This window comes from Miniopterus natalensis, chromosome X (assembly GCF_054644295.1).
Source record: "Miniopterus natalensis isolate mMinNat1 chromosome X, mMinNat1.hap1, whole genome shotgun sequence".
Classification (NCBI taxonomy): domain Eukaryota; kingdom Metazoa; phylum Chordata; class Mammalia; order Chiroptera; family Miniopteridae; genus Miniopterus; species Miniopterus natalensis.
In genome coordinates, this window is record NC_142103.1 from 75,565,251 (window position 1) to 75,589,434 (window position 24,184).

General features: G+C 39.4%; 1 protein-coding gene and 1 pseudogene across 5 annotated transcripts; one reads left to right on the forward strand and one right to left on the reverse strand.

Moving 5' to 3' along the window:
- Window positions 1-2,256: 2,256 nt before the first annotated feature.
- On the reverse strand, window positions 2,257-23,874 carry ZNF157 (zinc finger protein 157). 5 transcript variants are annotated; one of them, XM_016218498.2, is made up of 6 exons: window positions 23,830-23,874; window positions 17,328-17,684; window positions 14,584-14,760; window positions 5,617-5,698; window positions 5,229-5,324; window positions 2,257-4,321 (listed from the first exon to the last, which is right to left on the reverse strand). In XM_016218498.2, exons 3-6 carry the CDS (start codon window positions 14,596-14,598, stop codon window positions 3,096-3,098), a joined length of 1,419 nt encoding a protein of 472 aa, XP_016073984.2. In that variant the 5' UTR covers window positions 14,599-14,760; window positions 17,328-17,684; window positions 23,830-23,874; the 3' UTR covers window positions 2,257-3,095. The 5 variants fall into 5 exon arrangements, with proteins under 5 accessions (XP_016073984.2, XP_016073980.2, XP_016073985.2 ...); XM_016218494.2 differs by having other exon boundaries at window positions 5,617-5,743; XM_016218499.2 differs by having other exon boundaries at window positions 5,617-5,756.
- On the forward strand, window positions 14,668-18,634 carry LOC148090580 (UBX domain-containing protein 4 pseudogene; annotated as a pseudogene).
- Window positions 23,875-24,184: the final 310 nt, after the last annotated feature.

The window sequence follows — 24,184 nt, forward strand, 5'->3', positions numbered from 1 at the left end:
ATATGTGGAATCTAATAAACAAAACAAACAAACAAAATAGAAACAGACTCATAGATAGGGAACAGACTGACAGCTGTCGAGGGGGTGGTTGGTTTCGAGGCTGGATGAAAAAGGTAAAGGAATTAAGGGGAGGAAACACTCATAGCCTTGGCCAGTGTTGCTCAGTGGTTAGAGCATTGACCCATGAACAAAAGGGTTCAACTTCCAGTCAAGGGCACATACCGGGGTTGCAGGTTCAATCCCCAGTCTTGGTCAGGGCTTGTACAAGAGGCAACCAATCAATGTGTCTCTCACATCAATGTTGTTTTTTTTCTCTCTCTCTCCTTCCCTCTCCTCTCTTCCACTCTCTCTAAAAATCAATGGAAAAAATATCCTCGGGTGAGGATTAACCAAAAAAACCCTACTCGTAGACCCCGACAACAGTATGGTTATTACTAGAGGGAAAGGGAAATGGGGGAGGTAGAGGAGGTTATAGGGGAGATAAATTATGATAGAAGAAGACTTGACTTGGGGTGGTGAACACACAATGCAATATACAGAGGGTGTATTATAGAATTGTACACCTGAAACCTATATAATTGTATTAACCAATGTCACCCCATTGAATTCCGAAAAATAAAGAACTCCTGGGAGGGGAGTGGGGCTGGAGATTAAGTTTAATCACCAATGTCCACTGATTTAATCAGCATTATGAAACCTTCATAAGCACCCAACAAGGTAGGCTTTGGAGAACTTCAAAGACAGTGAACATATAGAGATTTGGGAAGAAAGGTGTACTTAGAGGACATGAAAGTTCCATATCCTTTCCCCATACCTTGCCCTATGCATCTTTCCATCTGAATGTTAAGTAAAACGTTTCTCTGAGTTCTGCAAAAAACAAAACAAAAAACATCAAATTTAATGTTTTAAGTGGATGGGATGGAGATTGAAAGAACTGATGAGATGGCATGGATAAATTTACTTTATTTTCTTAATCTTCACCTGAGAATATTTTTTCCATTGCTTTTCGGGGGGGGGGGGGAACATGGATGTGAGAGAGACACATCGACTGATTGCCTCCTGCATGAGCCCCAACCAGGGCCAGGGATCGAGCCTGCAACCAAGGTACGTGCCCTTGGCCGGAACTGAACCCGGGACCCTTCAGTTTGCAGGCTGACGCTCTAATCACTGAGCCAAACAGACCAAGGCAATAAATTTAATTAGTACTTAGTAGATTGGGGTGAGGGCATGCTGTATACAAAATGCAGAAAGTGTAATATGTATATTCAAGTGTATGCTGTATTTGGGGCATCTAATAATTAATTCAAATATTCTGGGTCATCATAATCATTATGGAACATTCAGGGGGAAAAGCAAAAAAGGTATTTAATTTAGCATCAATTTACTATGGTATAGTGTCACCAAATATTAGAGATAAAAGATCTGCTTTTGCTTATCAAATAATGCAAAATAGAAAACATACTCAAAGTTGAGGTTTGCCACTAAAGCACCTCCACTAAAGAAAACTCTAAAGGGTATTATTTCAGGCAAAGAAGAAAACGATCTTGGAAGGAATGCAGAAAGGAATAAAGAGCAACCAAGGTGGTGCATATGGGGGTAAACAAAATGAATGTATAAAGCAGAAATGTTTCTGGGAGTTGTGTATGTGTATGTTTATACATACATATATATTACATATAAGCATATATGTAAACCCCTAGTATACGTTATTATATTTTGAAATATATATGTACATACATGTATATGAGCAAAGTTTCTATTAAAAGGTTAGCTTTTTCCTGGCCGGGTGTGGTTCAGCGGTTAAGCATCAACCGAGGATCCAGGAGATCGAGGTTCGACTGCTGGGTTGTGGGCTAGAGCCCCAGTCAGGGGAGTGCAGGAGGCAGCTGATCAATGACAGCTCTCTCATCATTGATGTTTCTATCTTTCTCTCTCCCTTCCTCTCTCCTCTCTGAAATCAATAAAGATTTTTTTTTTTTTAAATTAGAAGGTTGGAGGAGGAGGTCTCATGTGGCTGGGACTCATACCTCTAAGGAGGTGGCACCAGCCAGTTGCTGCTAAGGTCTCTAGGGGGCTGGGGTACCATAGGTTGTGTGAATGCTGGAAAACTGCAAACTGGATTAAACTGCTGCTACTCTGAGGAACTGCTACTGCTCCAGTGAAGAAGCAATGCTAGCCTGAGACACACATGAATAGGGAGGCCCAACAGGGAGCATCTGGCAAGACAGAAATGTATTTTGTAGAGTCATGGCCCCAGCATCACAAAGCACAGTATAGGAGGGCAGGCTTGGAGCTGGTGCACAATAGCTTAATAAGTGGGACACTGCCTACACCCTATGACCTGTCAATTCCACTTCTAGATTTAGACAGTGAACACAGAAACAATACAAATGACTTTCACTAGGGAAATGGAGACATAAATGAATAAACTAGACCTATGTTTATCAGCATGAATAGATCTTGGAAAGAAAGCATTTCATTTAAAAAGCAAGCTGTAGAAGTTTAGACATAGTGTGATAACATATATTAAAGTTTTTAAAAGCAATATAGCATTATATATTGCAGAATTCATACATTTTTAAAAACTCAGGGTAGATAAAAATTCTAAATGTTGAAAGGAAAACTTTAACTTTGGAGGAAAGCATAGAAGAGTATTATCACCTCGAAACTGACAATATTACAACATAAAATCTGAACAGAAGAAAAGAGTTAACTAAATTAAAGAACCAGCCACAGTCTGGGAGAAGATCTTTGCAACACACATGACTGAAAAAGAATTTTTATATCCTCATATATTTTAAAAAACAACATTTAAACCAAGAGGTAAAAGATAAACTGCCCATAGAAAACAGTGAGCAAAAGGATTTGAATAGTCAATGCACAGAAGAAAAACCCAAATAGGCAATCAGCAGAGAGGAAGATGTTCAACCTCACCACTAATTAGGGAAATTCAAACAAAATAAAAACTAGCTATCCCCTAAGGGGATTGGCACATACTTTCACACCAGTGTAGGAGCCAAATTGTTATAGGTGCATTCTGTGTGACCTGGTGATCAGACGGTCCAAAGGGCTTGCTCAAATGGTGAGGGGAGTCTTCACGGGGAAGCTTTCTCCATAGCATAAGGCAAGTGCCGACCTATGTGAGTTCTCTGATGTTCTGTGAGATGAGCCTTACGGCAGAAAGCTTTCCCACATTCTTGACATTCAAAGGGTCTCTCTCCTGTGTGAATTCGCTGATGTTCAACGAGGCGTACTTTCAAATAAAAGGCATTTCCACATTCACTACATTCATAAGGTTTCTCTCCTGTGTGAGTTTTCTGGTGTTGACAAAGGGATTTCTTCATACTAAAGATTTTTCCACATTCACTACATTCATAGGGTTTCTCTCCTGAATGCATTCTCTGATGTTCAATGAGGCGTGCTTTAACATAGAAGGCATTACCACATTTACTACATTCATAAGGTTTCTCTCCTGTGTGAATTCGCTGATGTATCCCAAGAGATGAGTGCACCCTGAAAGATTTCCCACATTCATTACACTGATAGGGTTTTTCACCTGTGTGAGTTCTCTGATGATTATTGAGAGTCGTCTTCATTCTAAAGAATTTCCCACATTCCTCACATTTATAGGGTTTCTCGCCTGTGTGAGTTCTCTGGTGTTGATTTAGAGATTTCTTTGCACGGAAATTTTTTCCACAGTCACCACATTTATAGGGTTTCTCCCCGGTGTGAGTTCTCTGGTGTTGGGTAAGGGATATCTTAACGCGAAATTTTCTCCCACATTCACTACACTCATAGGGTTTCTCCCCTGTGTGAGTTCTCTGATGAATTGTGAGGGTTGCCTTCTCAGAAAAGGTTTTCCTACATTCATTACATTCATAGGGTCGCTCTCCTGTGTGTATTCTCTGATGTAGAATGAGTTGTGACTTCCTACCAAAAGATTTCCCACATTCACTACATTCAAAGGGCTTCTCCCCTGTGTGAGTTTTATGATGAGCAATGAGGTATGATCTTGCACTAAATGTTTTTGCACAGTCATTACATTTATAGGGTCTCTCCCCTGTGTGTATTCTCAGATGTTCAATAAGGTTTGATTTCCTGCAGTAAGTTTTTCCACATTCATGACATTCAAAGTTTTTATCTCCTGTGTGTGTCCTTTTATGTTCCACAAAGCCCGTTTTCTTGTAGAAGACTGTCTCATATCCATTATATTCAATAGTTGGATCCAAAGTTTGAATCTTCTGATGCTGAAGAAGGTCATTATCATGCCTCAAGGCATTATTCCCAACAGAATTCTTGCCACACAGCAGTGAGAGAGATCCTTTTAAAACAAATCAGATCGTATCACTCTTTCACTCAAAACCCAGCCATGGCTTTCCCTGCCACAGTATAAAATTAAAGTGTTTAACACAGCCTATAAAACTCTACATAATTTGGCTCCCAGCTAACTTTCTGATATCGCCTCTTAACACTCTCACCACCCATGCTTAAGCCACACTGGTCTCTTTGCTATTACTAGAAAATATCACTCAGACTTGGCTTGCCATTTACTGATCTCTGTGCCCAGAATATTCAAAATCTACATGGCTCCATCTCTCTCACTTCACTGATGTTGGTGCAATGATGTTAACCTCACCAAAAAGTCTTCCCTGACCACATTCCCTAAAAGCATACACCCCATCATTGTCTATCCTTCTTATCTTGCATTGGTTTTCTTTTCACTACAAACATTATGCATTTGTTTGCTTCTGGTCTCTTTCCCTCATGTAGAATTGCAAGCTCCAGGAGAACAGAGATATTAGTTTATTCACTGCCGGATCCCCACACCTAGAACATGACCAACATATAGTTGACACTCATGAATAATTGAGTGCTTACAACAGAAGGCATCCAAGGTAATGGAGAGAAGGAAGGCATTGAGAATATTAAAGAGAGAGAGACTGGCTAAGGATAAATGTCTAAAATGTAGCAGGCAGGGATAGACAAGAGTGGTAAATAAACATAAAAATCAAGATAAAATAGGAGAGAGCACTTAAGTGTGAGCATGATATTGGGATGTGTGATTTAGGCATTTGAAGCATACAGACCTCTGTCTTCCAGTCATTTTCAAAGAACAAGGACCTCTAAAGAAAGATTCCTGAAAAATACTGCTGAAAGATAACCTTAGACCTGAATTCATGGGCTCTTATCTCCCCTCTTATCCATATATCTAGTTCTTGTTTGCTCACCTGGGTAACCATGGCCTGAGGATTCCTCCTCTAATATCCACAGCTCTTCCCCTCGCTCCAATTTGAAGATCATCTCTGGTTTGGCCACGCAGAGGCCTGTTAATGGGAAATGGCACAGGACGTGGGCCAAGTTGTCTGAGCTTTAGGGCCTCTGATGGAGGAGGAAGGTGCATCTTCATGAGCTGCACAAGGAAGGGGGCCCATTTAAACCTTTCATTGGGGGAAGTGAGAACACACACATTCTCCCTGGTGCCCCAAACTGATCAATCAGCTGTGACCTTTAAATCTAAAACTAAAGTATCATTAAACTCTACAAAGGCTGTACACATTACAGCAACCAAAATAGGAAACACATGCTACCAGGAGTTACACGGACAATATTTCTCACCCACAGATGCCAAGTTGCTGTAGTTCTCCAGCATCACATCCTTGTGCATGGTCCTCTGAGCAGGGTCCAGTCTGTGCCACTCCTGTTGGGTAAAATCCACAGCCACGTCCTCAAAAGACACAAATCCCTGTAACAACAATCTGCAATGATCAGAATGGGACACATGGAAAAGACGTTTGGGAGCTAATTCTCTCAATAAAGCACCATTGAGAATTGACTAGAAAAACTACACTAGACACATGACTCTATCTTGCTTGATATTATACTTTGGGGTGGTCCAGAGCAGCCCTGCTTCTATGTTACTTTATCAATTCATGAAGAAAAAACCACTTAATACTGAGTTAACACTGTGTACTTGGACCTGTCCCAGTTACTGGGGAAACAAAAAGAAAAGAGAAGGAGTGCCTGCTCTCAAAGAGCTCATACCCCAGTAAGGATACTTGTACATGAACACATCCCTGTGATGAGGTGTTACAGGAGGTATGCTGGACCTGTACAGGGTGCTATAGGCTTTCTGAGGGAGAGAACTAGATTCCACTTTGCGTTATCAGATTGAACTTCACTGGGGGAGGCAGCACTTTGAATCCTTAAATAAGAGTATCATTTCCCTCATGAATATGGGGCAATACCATAAGAAAGGTCAGGAAGACACAAAACACACATGGTGAGCTATAAAACTACATATAGCATAGTATGACAGGAAAATAGTGCTTTAGGCTGTGATGAGATAAAGGGCTATAGCAACAATTTTCAACTGGTGTGCCACAAGAATTTTTAAAATATGTAATAAGTACCTGACTATTTAGTCAGAGGCACTGACCTCTTTTCCTTTAGATTGTCAAGTAAATAAACAAAAAGACAACAGCCAACACAACAATAGCTGTCCAGTGTGAATGAATCAAAATTATATCTATTACTTTTGCCAGATTAGCAAAAAATATTTTTTTGATGTACCGCAGAATTTTAGTAATTAGTTTATGTGCCATGAGATGATAAAGGTTGAAATTCACTGAGCTATAGAGACATTTGGGGCCAGATAGTGGAGGAATTGTCAACTTTTTTTTCTATAGATCAGTCTCCAAAATACTTGACTCCTTACACCATCAGAATATTTTCTGACCTTTCCACAATATATTTCTATTTATAAATTATACAAAAGTAGTGTTGAGTGAGAGAAAGGGAGACAACATTACTCCTAAGATAACAGCATGAACAGCTGGGTTGAGGCTAGTGCCGTATAGTGCCATGTATTGAGATTAGCAAGACAGGAGAGAACACGGGTTGGCAAAAGGGGAAACTGAGATAGATCTTGGACTTGAGCTGGACTATTTGTGGTACATACTAATAGAGATGTCCAACTGGCAAGTGATTCTGGAGCTCAGGAGAGAATGAGATAGATCAAGAACTGGCAAGCAATAGCATTTTAGTACTAGCTGAAGCCGCAAGAATAAATGGATGGCTAAGAGAGAACACAGAGCTTGAAAGAAGCACCAAGAAGAGAGTCAGTGGGGACACCAATATGACATGAAGATTGAAGGAGGGCTCCTGTGGGCCAGAGAAAATAGGAGAAATCCTTTTTTTCTCATGCAGCCCTTCCCCAAAATAAGCCCCAGTGCCAAAGCTGCAACCGTGCAGCAGTAGGTGCCTCAAACTCTAAGGGAGAGGAATCCTTTCCTTTGGCCAGAGGTGCCGGAGCCTGCCGGCAGTCGAACGGGAACCTGATTGAGGGGGTGAGGATTGGAAAAGAAAGACAAGAGACAGGATGGGATCGGGAGGGCTGCAGCTCATTCCTGTTGCCAGCTGCCAGCCCCGAGTTTATTTTCTCCGCTCAATATATACAGGCACTGTTGATTGTGCTGAATAGCACCCTGCCCGACATTTCTTCCCTTAGCCCGATACTAAGTAATTCCTCCAAGGCCCTACGAATGCCTTTTCAGAGTAAACACCCTGCCTCCTGCAGGAGCTCAGGCCTTGGAAAGTATCCTTATCTCGGCTTCTAATGGGAACTTTTGGGGAGGATAGAGTCCTTGGCTTTGTATGTGGCTTAACTATCCTTTAACCCTTCAGGCCGGGGCCAGCTTCCTAATTAGCCTTTCTAGAATCTAGTGTTGCTTTGGTGCCTCAAGGACTGGGTCAGGGAGCAGGAGGGCACCTCTGCAGCTCACCCAGGCAGCTCCTCTGTGCCTGGGGCCACTAACTCATCCACATCTCCCTGGGGAAGCATTTTCCACTGATACCGTTGCATGGGTCTCTGCAAATTGATAGCTGGGACACTGAATGCAAACCGTTCCCTGTCCCTCGGATGGAGGGGGAGCGGGGGGAGCAGGGCGAGTGCTAGCACCGCTGCCCACCACTCGGGTCAATGCCTCAGAGATTTCTCTCTTGATGGCACTAGGGCAAGCGGGCCTCCCGGGTCTTTCTCCCTGGGCAGCACCTCGCCCGGCGGGTCCTCCCGGGGGGAGTCCCGCCGGCTCCCCACACAGAGGAATAGTGTTCTGAAGAGTGTGGGAAAGATCCCCATTGCCTTTTTCTAACCTCCCACCACTTAGCCCCAAGGACAAAGCTTGGTTGCAGAAAGTGAATACCAAAGTAGAGAAAATAAAGCCAGCCAGAGGACCAAGAAGGAGGATCCCTGGGAGCAGGAGTGTGGGGAAGATTGCCTTAATAATAGAGCTTCAAAATACATGAAGCAAAACTGAAAGAACCAAAAGGAGAAATGGGCAAATCTACAATTATAGCTTCCAACTTTCAACACTTCTTAGTAATAAAAGGAACTGACAGACAGAAAATCAAAAAAGATATAGAAAAACTGAATACCTTTGATCAACCAATTGACTTTGCAAAACTTTCCACTCAAAAATAAAGATATTAACAGTTTCTTCAAGTACACATGGAATATTCAAGCTAGACCATATCCTGGATCATAAAACAAACCTCAACACAATTAAAGGACCCAATGGGTACCAAAAATTTGACCTGGAACAATAAACTCTGAGACATATACTAATAAAACTATTAGAATTTAATAGCTTTATTAAAAACTATTAAATTCCTCAGGGCCTCCAGGCAAAAGGATGAAATAACTTACAAGGCAAAGAATTAGAATGGCATCAATTTCTCAAAAACAACATACAAAGCAAAGCAATAGTAGAACAACATTTTCAAGAAACTTAAGGAGAGCAAGTATAAGCAAAGAAAATTGTATCCAGCCAAGATACACTTCAAGTATCAAGGCTTTTAGAAAAACAGTTGGGAATGTGCCAGAACATGTGTGCCCTTCCTAAGGAATTTATTAGAGCTGTGTTGTCCAATATGGTAGCCATTAGCCACATGTGGCCATTTAAGTTTACATTTTGATGAATTAAAATGGGATAAAATTTAAAATTCAGTTCCTTGGTCAGATTAGGCACATTTCCCCATGTGGCTAGTTACAGTACTAGACATTATAGACACAAAACATTCCCATTATTGCAGAAAGTTCTATTGCACAGCATGATGCTAAACAATGACCTTCATCCAACCAAAAATGATGAATGCAAAAATTTTGGCAAAAGAACTGACAATGAGCATGTCATACATTTAACCGTAAAGCTAAGACTAAAATAAGGTTGGGGTCATGATTGAAGGATAACATATAAACATTAAGTGTTCTGAAAAAGTAGAAAAACTGCAATTAAAAAAATGGGAGAAGAGAAAGAAAAAGGGGAAAGCTGAATAAGATCATTGACTAGCTGAGAGACAAATTAGATGATAAAAGATTAATAAGAAAAAAGTCAATTGATACAGCCATTATGGAAAACATATGGAAGTTCCTCAATAAATTAAAAATAGAGCCCGGCCAGGCGTGGCTCAGCGGTTCAGCGTTGACCTAGGATCCAGGCGATCAGGGTTCGATTAACAGTCAGGGCACATGCCCAGTTGTGGGCTCGATCAATGACTCTCTCATCATTGATGTTTCTATCTCTCTCTCCCTCTCCTTTCCTCTCTCAGAAATCAATAAAGATTTTTTTTTTAAATTAAAAAAATAAAAATAAAAATAGAACTACCATATTATTCAGAAATCCTACTTCTGGGTAAATAACCAAAGAAAATGAAATCACTATACTGAAGAGATAGTGATTCTGGAGCATTATTAGCATTATTAGCAGGTAGTTCACTGGAGCATTATTCACAACAGCCAAGACATGGAAATAACCTAAGTGTCTGTTGAAAGATAAATGGATAAAAAAGATGTGGTATATATACAATAGATTATTATTCAGCCATGAGAAAGAAAGAAATCCTGCCATTTGCAACAATATGGATATACCTTGAGGGCATTATGCTAAGTGAAATAAATGAGACAGAGAAAGACAAACACTATAAGGTTCCACTTATATGTGGGGCCTAAAGAATAAGTCAAACTTATAAAAGCAGAGGGTAGAATGGTGGTTACCCAGTGTGGGGGAAATAGGGAGATGTTGGTCAAAAAGGACAAAGTTACAGTTACATAGAATGAATAAGTCTAGAGATGTAATGTACAGGCATGATGACCATACTTAATAATACTGTGTTGAACAATGGAAATACGCTGAGAGTATATTTCAGGTGCACTCATCCATCAAAAAAAAGGGTAACTATGTGAGGAGATATGTTAATTAGCTTGACAACAGTCATCATGGCACTATGTATACACATCATCATGTTGTATACCTTAAATATATACAATTTGGGGAGGGGAGTAAGGAAAGGTTTATTGAATCAAGAAGATGCCAGCCAAGAAGATGGGCACCCTAGTGATACCTCAAATCCATCTTAAAAAAGTATAGACTACAATTTTTTCTACTATTTTCTCTACTAGAAAAAAAAAAAAAAAAAAGTACAAACTTCAGGCTTCCCTTCTGTCAAGGGAAGGGGAAATAGAGGGGCTGTTTTTGTAAAGCTCAAGCCACGGGCAGAATTTGTCTAATGATTAGCATGTCTGTATGCAAGACTAAACAGAAGCTATTAACCTGAAGGCCATGGGAACAAAGCAGGCTGGAACAAGATGGATTCACAGAGGCCATGCATTTCACTCGGTTACAATTCCCCCATTTGTTCATTCCTCAATCTTGAGGGAAACAGGGCAACCGGTAAATATATACAATTTTGATAAGTAAATAAGTAAATAAAAAGAAAGAAAAAAAGTATTAACTCAAAGGTATTCCCCAGCATAAAAATATAAACCTTCTTGGTTACCAAAAAAATTTAAAGAAAACACTCAAGAGAGAAGGAAACAGAGTAAACATAACAAATACACAAAGTAATTACAACATAATTTAAAATGAAATAATTGAAACCAAACATATTTGTATTATTTATATTACCAAACAGTAATACAAATAAATGTGTATGGGCCTACTTCACCTATTAAAAGAAAAAAGTGTTCACATTGCCTCATAAAGCAGAACCCAACACAATGCTATATATACAAGAGAATGCTTAAAACACAGTCATTCAAAAAGTCTAAAATTAAAGAAATGGACAAAGATTTACCAAATGAAAACAATATAGAAGCAGGGGTGAAAATCCTGATACCAGACAAAGTAACATCCAAAAGCAGTTATATCAGACAAAAGCAATTATATCATACTTTGTAATGTTGAAAGCAATGAAGATATAACAATACAGACACTTGTGAATACCTATGCACAAAGTAGTACAGCAAAAGCCTGTATAAACCAAAACCTGCAGAAAGGCAAGAAGAAATAGAAACATCCTCTAATGGGAGACTTTTAACATACCATTCACAGAATTAAACAGATTAAGTGGACCAAAAAAAATGAGTAACGATATAAAAAACTTAAACAACATAATTAATACTGTGGAACTTTTAGTGTGTGTGTGTGTGTGTGTGTGTGTGTGTGTTGGACACTACACTTGGATCATACAGAATATACTTTTTCTCAAGTACACATGGAACATTCACAAAAAAACAGTCTCAGTAGCTTCCTTAAAATAAAAATTTTACAAACAACATTGATCACAATCAATAAAGAAATTTAAGAATTAAAAATTGACAAGCTGCCTGGCCGGCATGGCTTAGAGGTTGAGCATCGACCTGAGATCCAGGAGATCCCAGTTTGATTCCCGGTCAGGGCACATGCCCGAATTGCAGGCCGATCCCTGGTGGGGGGCGTGCAGGAGGCAGCTGATCAGTGAGTCTCTCATCACTGATGTTTCTATCTCTCTCTCTCTCTCTCTCTCTCCCCCTTCCTCTCTTTGAAATCAATAGATATATATTTTAAAAATCGACAAGCTGATCATAAAATTCATATGAAAATAAAAAGGACCTAGAATAGCCAACACAATTTTGAAAAAAAGGGAAAAGATGTGCATTACCTAATTTCAAGACTTATGCTGCAGTATTTTTGTCAAGATAGATATGTGAGACAAAATATAGTTTAGAAATAGACCCATACATATATGGTCAATTGCTGTCTGAGAAAGGTGTCAAGGATATTCAGTGAGGAAAGGATATTCTTCTCAACAAATATCTCTGGAACAATTGGACAGTCATATCCAAAACAGCTTCAACATTCCAGAAGGATGTTTACTGAACTGTTAAGCCTAATATGATCTCCAGAAGGTAAGATTATAAGGAATTTCCAAATGAAAATTTTTTTTCTCTCATCATTCAGTTAAGGTAGTGTCTATCAGATTTCTCCATTGTAAAATTTCCAATTTTCCCTATGTAATTAATGAGTAATCTGTGGAGACATAAATTGAGATTACATAACTATTTCATTCCTCATTAAACTTTCAACCAATAGCTTTGACACCCACCAATGATTATTTCTTGATTCAATTATTGCTACAATGGTTATTTTTCAAATTCTATCATTCTTTCCACATTAGTAATTGTCATTAGACATTAAGGAAAAGCTTTCCCTTTTCTCTCATTCATTCATTTATTATGAGTATAGACTCAGGGTTTATCTTGGTCTCCAGCCAGGCTCAACACCCAGCTGGGAACCCAAGGCCATATGAGCATGTGTGGGCAAAATGGCCAGGGAATAAAGAAGAAACTTTTCTGTGACTCTTTGACACAGAAAAATAATATACTGTGATTCCAAAATCTATTAATGAAGTCCTAATAAGGGCCATAGTTAGATTGGTAGGATATAGAGATAGAACAATTGATGGAATTAAGGTGAAAATTAGGATGAAAATAGGAATGTTCGAGTGGATTTTATGTGAAGTACTTACATCTTCTTCATCTAAATATATTACTGACTTGGATATGTCTGACTGGGAAACACTTCTATCTGGCATTGTAAAACAGAAGAAATATAAGTTCACCTTTTGGTCCATATGAATTGCACATGATAAATGAGAATCTTTAGAAATGCGCAAGACCATATAAGTTTTTATTTTAAAGCAGTATAGAATACATGGTGGACAAAAAGAGATTACCATTTTAATTAATGATATCAGAAGGTAGAGTGTTGGTCCAATAAATTCTCTTAGAATAGCCTTATGTGGCCCATGAAAAAAATGGATGGCTCAGGAAGACTAACAAAGTTTAAATAAATTAGTAGCACTTAATAGCATCAGTAGTTCCTAATATGGTTCAACACTGAAAATACAGGAAGCTAAAGGAGACTGGTTCTGCAATGCTTTTCTCTCTCTCACATACTGGAAAATAGTCAACTGCCATTTGCTTTCACATGGGAAGGATCCCAATTTACATTTACAGCACTGTCAAAGTATTATTTTTTATATTATTTTTTTAAAATATATCTTTATTGATTTCAGAGAGAGGAAGGGAGAGGGAAAGAGAGATAGAAACATCAATGATGAGAGAGTCACTGATCGGCTGATTCCTGCACGCCCCCGATTGGGGATCGAGCCTGCAACCCGGGCATGTGCCCTGACTGGGAATTGAACCCCGATCGCCTGGATCCTAGGTCAACGCTCAACCGCTGAGCCACACCCGGCCGGGCAACGTATTATTTTAATTCACCAGCTGTCATAATTCAACTGTCATAATTTGGTTAGAAGAGATTTGGACTTGATGCAGGTCCAAAATATAATAATAGACTTCATTGATGATATCAGATACTGAAGCTCAAGCTAGACTGATGTAAATGCAATAGTGACATACATGCTCAACAGAAGGCAGCTGATAAATCCAATAAAAATCTAAGGGCCCAAGGAGAGGAGAAGAGAAATTCTTAGGAATACCCTGGGAAGGAGCCTCCATGACACTCCACAGACGACAAAAAATAAACTGTTGTTCTTGCCTACCACTGGTACTAAGCAAGAAACAGTACCTGATCAGGTGCCTTTAATTTTTGTAAGATGCATATTCCACATCTGTGAATATTGCTAGCTCCTCTCCATAAAACTACCTAAAAGAAGGCCGTATTTGAATAAGGCCCTGAAAGAAAGTAAGCTATGTCTGAACTGCAAACAGCAATAGCTCTCTTGATGTCTTTGGACCCTTATGATTCACAATCAAACCTGATTCTCAAAGTGTTTGGAACTTATACTAACAAAGATGGGAGCCCAGTAGGCTCATGACCAAAATGACTATGGTGACAGGGATGGAAGTTATGTATGGATTTAACAACATGGAATTCCAGTCACCAAGGCTGACCTGGTTACAGCAGCGTGCCTAACTTGCCAGCAGCAAAGAACAACACTGAGTCCCTGATATGGCACCATTCCCCAGGGTGATCAGCCAGGTTGATTCTATTGGACAGCTTCCACCATGGAAGGGGTGGCACATTGTTCTTACTGGAATAGACAGTTACTCTGTATATGGACTTGCCTTCCTTGCACTCAATGCTTCTGCCAAAAATGCCATCTGTGGCCTTACAGGATGCCGTATCCACCATCATAGTATTCCGCACAACATTGCTTCTGATCAAGAAACTCACTTCGCAGTAAATGAAGTGCAAAGTGCAACGATGAGTCCAAGCTCAAGGAATTCACTTATCTTACCATGTTCCCCACCATCCTGAAGCAGCTGGCTTGATAGAATGATGGAATGGCCTTCTGAAGACTCAATTAGACTTGCGGGACAAGATGGAGTTCCTGCAGGTCCTGAAGCACGAACTGCAGAAGGTCAGTGGCCACAGCAGCATCCGCCCTATATACAAATGTTCTTCAGGGCAAATCCTGTTGGTACATTGATGGAAGGAAACAAATATGGAAACAAATACTATGAAGATAAGCAGTTTACTTAGCTGTTACCAATGGGCTATATATACAGTACTTCCCCACCCTTTATCCACATGCATGTTCCAAGACCCCCAGTAGATGCCTGAAACCACAAGTAGTGATGCAGTCACAAACCAAAGAACACTCTGAACCACTAGAGGCTAGAAGAGGCAAGGAAGGATTCTCCCCTAGAGCCTTCAGAAGGACCATGGCTCTGCCAATACCTTGATTTCAGACTTCTGGCCTCCAGAACTATAAGAACATAAATTTTTGTTGTTTAAAGCCAAGATTTTGGTCATTAGTTATGGCAGACCTGGAAACTAACACAGATTTCATTGAGATATCAGGTACTACTGTAATAAATACCTAAAAATGTGGAAGTGATTTTAGCTTGGGATAATGTATAGCATATGGAAGAATTTTCAGGCTGTGACAGAAAAAGCCTAGATTGCCTTGAAGAGACTATTGGAAGAAATATGGACATTAAAAGCACTGCTGCAGAGGGCTCAAAAGGAAGTGAGAAAGACAGTAGACAGCTTCTATCATCTTCGAGAATATGTGTATCATAATGAACAGAATGTTAATAGAAATATGAACGTTAAAGGTGCTTCTAAGGTGAGATTTCAGATGAAAATAGGGAACATGTTATTGGAAACTGGAGGAAAGACTATCCTTGTTATATAGTGGCAGAACACTGGACAGAATTGTGTTCTACAGTTGTGTGGAAAACAGAGCTTATAAGGAATGAACTTGGACATTTAGCTGAGAGATTTTCAAGCAAAGTATTCAAAGTGTAGCCTGGTTTTGTCTTGCTGTTTATAGTAAAAGGTGAGATAAAAGAAATATATTACTTAAGGAACTATTAAGGAAAAAGGAACCAACACTTGATGATTTGGGATATTCTTGGCCTACCCATATTGTAAAGAATGCTAAAATTAGAAAATTCACTGTTAGGAACTAGTGCTATGGAGAGAAAGCCAAGAGTGTGGCTAGATCATCTTTTTCTGAAGAGATTAGGTATGTGACTCATGGACCCACTGAACCATCTAGAATAGAGATGGGATTATCCAGTAAAGATCTCTTGCCTAATGGGGACCTATACTGGAGAGCCACAAGGCTTTTGAGAATGTTATATGTGCAGAAACACTGCAAGCTTGAACTGAAAGGGACAGATACAGGACAAAATAAGAGAAGGCTGTCAGGATTCTAAAATTTTACAGGTAGGAAACCGTCTTATGGAGCTACCTAGCTGTAAACACATGCTACCTTGCAAAACAAAAGAAGAATGACTTCAAGGGTAGATTCAGAGGGTAGCGATGCAGGCCCAGAGGTAGAGGCCAAAGGGGCACTAGGCAGTAGAGGGGTTGAAAGTGTTGCCACAGGTCCAAAAGATGGAGCCATGACAGGCCCAGAGGCAGAGCATTAAGCCACAAAGAGTTATTTTCAGACCCTGTGTACAGATATAGCTGTAAACAAAACTAACTCCATCTTTGTGTTCCTGATTTCTTTTCTATTCAAGTTTTTCATGCTATGAACTCTGACCAACCTCACTGTTCTTAACCAGCATACCAAAGCCTTATAGTTAATGATGACCTATGTTTCTTAAACCTACACAGTGTAGCTGTAAAGATTCTTGTCGGTAATGGCCAGAATGGTACGACAACCGAGGTAAATATCAAACTAGTGTTAGCATCAATTCTAAACAATCATCTGTCACAAGACCACCAGGAGGTATGGTTCCTGATACATACTACATTCTTCGTCCCTTTGTCTTGTCAATCATTAATACCTAAGCTATACTATAAAAAATGTAGTGTAACAGCAATAGCAAAGAATATCTGCACAGATTGCTGAGTTGCCTGTCCACTCCAATCCTATTCCTGTAAGAAACTTACAACACATTATGTTATAATCTATGGAGCTGCCTGTATCATTTTTTGGTCTCAAGAAACTCTCTCATTACAGTGGTCACTACACTGGTGTTCCACCCTCAGACACCTTGAAAGCTAATGGAATTGCCACGCTGAATTTCAAACTTGCTTGAGACCAGTGACCCCTTGATTCCTTCCAGTTTCTCCCTTTGGAATGGGAATGTCTATCTTATGCCTGATCCACCGTTGTATCCTGGAAACAGATAACTTGTTTCCTAGTTTCACAGATTCACAGAAGGAAAGAAAGTTTGCCCCAGGATAGATTATACCCAGTCTAAATCCATCCATACCTGACTTAGATGGTTTAAATAATAAGATCTAGGGCTTTTTGAGCTGCTGATACTTAGATGAAATTTTGGACTTAGAGTCGATGCTATAATAGGTTTGGGGGATGTTGAGATGTGGTGAATTTATTTTGTACATGGGACGGACATGAATTTGGAGACCAGAGGATGGGCTGTAAAGGGTTGAATGTTGGCCCCCTAAAAAATATGCCCATATGCTAACACCCGGACTCTGTGAATGTTACCTTATTTGGGGAAAGGATCTTTGCATATGTAGTTAAGGGTCTTGAATGGAGATATCCTGAATTACCTGAGTGGACCCTAAATCCAATGACAAGTGTCCTTATAACAGACAGCAGAGGAGAGGGGAGTGATGCTGTGGTTCCTGAGCACCACTCAGGTCGCCATCACAGCATGGTCTTCATGGTGTTCATGGCAGGTGATGATGAGCAATCTACACAATATGGTCTTCATGGTGTTCATGGCAGGTGATGATGAGCAAGCTACACAACATGGTCTTCATGGTGTTCATGGCAGGTGATGATGAGCAATCTACACAACTTGGTCTTCATGGTGTTCACGGCAGGTGGTGATGAGCAGTCTACACAGGTGGCTGCAGGTTGGGAAGATGACAAAGTGACAGAAGCATCCTCAAAAAGTTCTGTTGCTGTTAAAATCAATACCAAAAGATACACTCACTAGAAGTTGAAACATCAGCTGCAAATGGGAACCAGTCAGAAAGTTTAGCTTGTTTTTATCCCTCATTTGAACCCTATAACACTTCTACAAAGTCATATACTGAAACAGGAAGAGAAAGTTCAGGACATGTTACTCCTTCTCAGAAGCCTAATCAATGTTTAAATAAGAGACATACCCAGAACCTCACTGTCAGAGTGAAAAAATTAACTAAAACACTTGAAGAAAGAAAAGTAAAAGAACAAAGAGATTAAGAAGGAAACTGAGGAGGAGAATTGGAAAAGAAATGTTGGATATTTAAAAAAAGCAAGAAATGTTGACAGAATGTAAGGAGAGAAAAGAAACAGAAAAGGCAGAAGACAAGGCAGTTTAAGGACATATAAAACAGCAGGTTGCACTGTACCAGGCAGAGAGTGCTACTTGTTTCCAAAGACAAAGGCAAAAGTAGAAAGTGCCAAAGCTGCTGCTTTACTGAAAACAGGAAGAAATAGAATTTAAGAGGGAATTTATGCAAGAGAAACCTTCCTGATAGTTCTTCCTTTACAAACCAGTTCCCTGCACATGCTGGAGAAAAAGCATGGCAGCCTGCTGCACAAGCAGGAAGACAAACTACATCCATGGTACACTCTTCCAGTGGAACCATATGGACATGTTGAGAACAGTACTATATATGTGCCTTGTCATCTGGATATTGCTTAGCAATTTCTTATTTCATAATGCTCCTCCTGCACAGACTTCTTTGATATCATCAGAACACTCACGTTGTGCACCATCTAGCAACTTAGAAATAAAGAGAACCAGCCAGAAAAGTGGTGGAAAAGCATGAGGAAGACTTCAAAAGGAAGGGAAGGTAGATTAAGGACTCAAGATGATGGTGAAGATGAAAACTCTTGGAATGCAAACTCTACTCAAAAGATGTAATGAGACTAGTACAATATGTGCAGTAATCATTGTTTCTCTTATGATTTAATTCAACTAAAACTCTAATGGGGAGGTATGACTGCTTTAGGTTTCCTAACTTATCTATATTGTAAAGTGTTTCTTTAATCTTGCTTAGTGGGTATAGGTTAAAACTGTCTAACTCAGAAAAGTCAAGAGATAAAACAACTAAATGGCTGCAAAATCCCTGCATATGGCAACCAACTGTTAGAAGCCTAAAGAATCTAAAGTCTGACACAACTTTCCTCCATCAGCTTTCTTATGCAGTATTTCATGTACCCATTATCCATGTACTCAGCTCTCAGATGGTAAGTTTTGTTTAGAGGTATTTTGCTCTAAAACTCTTAAGCCCACACAAAGTAACTGGTATATCACAGTAATTTAACTCTGGGTCAAATGCATTTTAATTAACCAATCAGATGATATTTATATTTCTCTTTTTTCTTATCACTCATCAACAGCAAGCAAAATCTTGTAGTATTTAATCTTACTTAAACATTGAATGAAAAATCTTTTCAAAAAGAAAAATAGCCACAGACCTATAATAGCATTTATGACAAGGTTGTAATTCAAGATATTGTTTCCATTATCCATATTAAAATCTACCAAAAGATTTGTTGACCCTCAAGTATCAAGAAATCTTTACTATAGAGGAATTATTGATTTTTCTGTGGGGGCATTGTAATTCATGTGTCTGACTGCGATAAATCCAGACTTCAAAGTTTCTAGCTGTTAGGTTTGTTGACCAGCATGCCTATCTTCTAAAACTTGTGTTGATATTTTCTTCTTTTTACTTCCTTTTATCCTAACATTTATCTATTTACACATAGAAGCTTCTTAAAACCACAGGAAAACAAAGGCAACAAGTAAATTTTAAAAAAACTAGCCTTAGTAGGTGCACAGAGAGGTCACTGCTTCGATTCCCTGTCGGAGCACATGCCCAGGTTGCAGGCTTGAGCCCCAGCAGGAGAGCGTGCAAGAGACAGCTAATTGATATTTCTCTCTCATCAATGTTTTTCTTTCTCTCTCCCTCTCTCTAAAATCAATAAAAACAGCCCAACCAATCGCCTTCCTTTCCCTCTCTAAAATCAATAAAAACAGCCCAGCCGGAGTGGCTCAGCAGTTGAGCATCGACCTAGGATCCAGGAGATCACGGTTTGATTCCCAGTCAGGGTACATGCCATGGTTGCAGGTTCGATCCTTAGCAAGGGGCGTGCAGGAGGCAGCAGATCAATGATTCTCTCTCATCATTGATGTTTCTCTCTCCCTCTCCTTTTCTCTGAAATAAAAAAACATATATTTAAAAAAAATAAAATAAAATCAATAAAAACATTTTAAAAATTAACAGGGAATGTGGACATTTCTAACTCATCTTTGGAAGATCTGGGAAGAGTTGGGGAGGGGTAGAGCACTGATGATAAGGAGAAAGTTGCTGTGCATGGTCAGAATCATCAGCCTCCAAATAGTATTACCATGCACAGCGTGAAAAGGAAGACTTTTCATTGTCATCCCCCGAATTCCTTACACTTTAGTGACCCCTCTTCTGTAACACAAAAATTCAATTTCTAGAAAAATATCTTTAGCAGATAACCATGGATGTGCATAAAAAATAAATCGAAGAATTTCACCATCAAATTGACAATTATAATGAAAACCTACTGCCATTGCAAATTATGGAATGCTACATAACCATTACAATCACATAGAAAATTATTTCTGGACATGGGGAAATATTTATGTAACACTCCCAATGTTTCTTTTCCTAAAAGAAGGCAATCATTCTTATTAGTTTTACTTTATCATTCTATTACTTTGTAAATTATAGGATAAACCAAGAAAATATTATGTCAATGTTATTAACCAAAAAAATATACCTAAGTTTAATATCAAAAAAGTAAAAAGTTCTGTAATTTTAATCTGGACTGAAAATGAGCTCTGTATTCTTTTTCTCTTAAGAAAAAGTAAGCTGACCTCTACTTCAAGAAAAATTGAGTAAATGTACTTTTTAAAAATTGATTGTTAGAGAGAGAGAGGGAGGGAGAGAGAGAGAAATACTGATTTGTTGTTCCACATATTGATGCATTCATTGACTGACTCTTATATGTGCCCTGACCAGGGATCAAACCTGCAACCTTGGCGTGCGTATTGGGATGACACTCTAACCAACTGAGCTCCCCAGCCAGGGCCAAGTAAATGTACTTTTCCCTGTTCTTCCTGCTAAGTACAGCTAAAAGTGATAGTATATGAAGAAGAAGAAGAAGAAAGAAGAAAGAAGAAAGAAGGAAGAAGGAAGAAGGAAGAAGGAAGAAGGAAGAAGGAAGAAGGAAGAAGGAGAAGGAGAAGGAGAAGGAGAAGGAGAAGGAGAAGAAGAAAGAAAGAAAGAAAGAAAGAAAGAAAGAAAGAAAGAAAGAAAGAAAGAAAGAAAGAAAGAAAGAAAGAAAGAAAGAAAGAAAGAAAGAAAGAAAGAAAGAAAGAAAGAAAGAAAGAAAGAAAGAAAGAAAGAAAGAAAGGAGGAGAACAACAACAACAAGAAGACTCCTCCTCCTCCTCCGCCAGTTGGAGAGAAAGCAGACAAGCAACAGACCTCAGGAGCTGAGAAACAACATAGCAATGAATCCCTTGAGTTAGCTTTTTACTTCAGATATTCCAGACTAGGTGCTGGAGAAAGTGGAAATCCAAAAATGCCAGTGGACACAGACAAAAACAGCTCTAAGAAAGCCTCCTTTCTCTAGTCAAAGGACAAGAAAATGAACAACCTAGCAAAACAGAAAACTTTTAAATAATAACCACCTTACTCCAGCCAAGCATCATGGAAAAAGCTGTGGGTCTCAACTCCATCCCATCAGCAAAAACCAAATGAGGAGCATACACTTCCACTCTTGTCTGGCTATAATAAGGCGCTTGCTACATCCTCTACAACTCTGGCGTGATATCAGAAAAGACCAAGTGGTGAAGCTAAGGCTCATCCATTCTGTTCAGTAATGAGGCTCCTTGCTCAGTGCTGGCAGTGGAGAAACCATGGGGAGCCTGGACTTTCACCCCAAATCAGTAGTAATGAGGCATCCATCCTCCATCCTGCTGTAGTAGTGTCAGAGGAGGCCTACTGAAGTTAGGACTCTCACCACTGCCAAGAAGCAGAAAGCCCCCACCCTCACATGGTGTCAGTGGAGTAATGGGAAGCAGTACTTAGGCACCACTACTCCTCCCACCCATGGAAGAATCAGGGGAGACATAGTGGAAAGCTAGAATTCCATCCCTGCCCAGAAGTAATGAGGAGCTCCCTACTAGAGTGTCCAAGGAAGCTAAATGGGAAACCTGGACTCCCTCCCCAACCTGGAAGTAATGAAATGGTGCTCTATCTTCCCAAGAGGAAACTAGCTAAAATAGGTTTAAATAAGAATCAGATTCTGATAACATAATACCAAAAAAAGTCTAGGTTTCAATTGAGAATCAGTCATATCAAGAGCCAGAAAAATCTCAAGCTGAATGGAAAAAAAAGTACCAAGAATGAGGTAACAGAGATAATTATCCAACAAAGATTTTGAATCAGTCATTACAAAAATGTTTCAACAAGCAGGTCTCAGGAATAAACATATAAGATATAAAGAAGATTCAAACAGCCCAGCTGGCGTGGCTCAGCGTTTGAGCATCGACCTAGGATCCAGGAGATCACGGTTCAATTCCTGGTCAGGGCACGTGCCCAGGTTGCGGGCTTGATCCCCAGTCGGAGACGTGCTGGAGGCAGCCCATCAATGACAACTCTCTCATCATTGATGTTTCAACTCTCTCTCCCTCTCCCTTCCTGTCTCTGAAATCAATAAAGATATAAAAAAAAAAAAAATCAACAAATTGGGGGTGGGGAAAACATGGTACTATTAACTTACACCAAAAAAGCATTTGACACAAATCAGCAGTCATTACTAATAAAAACTCAAACTATAATTAGGGAAGAAGTAAATTACTTAAATATCACAAAACTCATTTGAAAACATAGTCATGGAATATTATGCTAAAAAGTAAAATGATGAAGCTATTGTTATTAAAATTAGCAAAAAGATAAGGATGTCTGATAAGATTCAAAATTGTTTTTCTGGCTTTGGCTCACACAATAGAAGATGAAACAATCAGAATAAATATTGCAAAGAAATGAAAATGCAGCTTTCTTTGCCAAAGGTATAATTTTATACATAGAAACCAACTAAAGTCTATTAGAATTCATTGGGTAATTTCATAAGGGGCTGGATACAAGCTAAAATTATAAGAGCAGATGGTCTTTCCTCTATAACAATGATAAAATGAAAATGGGGAAACCCTATTAGTAATGATAGCAAGAAATATATAAAATAAACTTTTTAAGCAACTGGACCTATACGATTAAAAAAGTTTTAAAAAATTTACAAATATAAGTCACGCAGACATACCATATCCCTGGATAAGAAGGCTTAATAGAAATGTCATTATATTATAATGCTTTGAATTACAATGCAAAGAATAAATTAAAGAAGAAAAATTAAACACAAAGCTCAATAATAAGATAGTGCATATGAAATTTTAGCTAAAGAGACTCTTAAAGGGAAATTCATGTTCTTAAATGTTTTTTCACACACAAAAAGGCTGAACATTAATGAATTAACATCTAATTTAAGAAGTTAGGTAAAGAGAAACTAGTACAGGTTAGAGCAGAAATTAAGGAAATAGAAAACAAAGGTATAGTAGAGAGGATCAACAAGGCCAAAAACTGGTTCTCTGGAAAGGTTAACAAAATTAAGCAAACCTCTGGGAAGACTGATGAAGGACCAATCTAAACAGACACACTATTTATTAATTATTAAGGCTTGACAACAAGACACAGCAAGGAGTCTAAAAACTAACAACCCCAGAAACCCCCATCCCTGGTCCCTGACCTGCATAGACTCCCATTTACTATATTTTTTAATTCCTCGTCAATTGTCCCCACTAACTGACAGTGTATCATTCCCAAATGCCAACAAAGCCATCACCTCAGTGACGGTCAAGCCACAAACCCTGGAGCACTCGATTTAGTGCAGCGCGCCACCAAGACTTAAACGTCCTATGCGGGCCACTATCGTTTTCTGTCATCACCCCTGCCACTGCCCCTTCTGTGGCTGTTGGTTTCGCACATGATCATAAGGGCTGTGAGGCCGTGGTCTACTCACTCTGAACCAGGTGCAGTTATGGATCCGCCCAGACTTTGTCCATGAGTGATGTTGTCGGGCGAGGAACATGGCTGCGCCCAGGGTTCCGTCTTTAAGGGACGCCATCTTAGCGTCTATTCCGTACAGTGGGCTGTTCCACAGAAGGTGGGGACGGGGGACGTTGTTCATGGGTAGTAAACTTCTGAGTGTGAGTGTCCTTGAGCATATAGTCTTTGGAACTAGGCTGTAAAGGTCTGTGCAAAGTTTACAGAAGCAGAGGTGGCAGTCTCCCGTCCCTGGGGGAGAGTGGAGATGTTTCCAGATGTTCAAAGGAAATACCACTGAGGGAGGGGGGAAAGTCATGATTACAGTTTCT

What these genes read in the sequence shown, in the direction of transcription:
- ZNF157 (XM_016218494.2), bottom strand. An exon ending in CAGCAACTTGGCATCTGTGG is followed by an intron (nt 5,325 to 5,616) that starts GTGAGAAATATT and finishes TCCCATTAACAG; the next exon opens with GCCTCTGCGTGGCCAAACCA. An exon ending in CTCAGGCCATGGTTACCCAG is followed by an intron (nt 4,322 to 5,228) that starts GTGAGCAAACAA and finishes TTGTTTTAAAAG; the next exon opens with GATCTCTCTCACTGCTGTGT.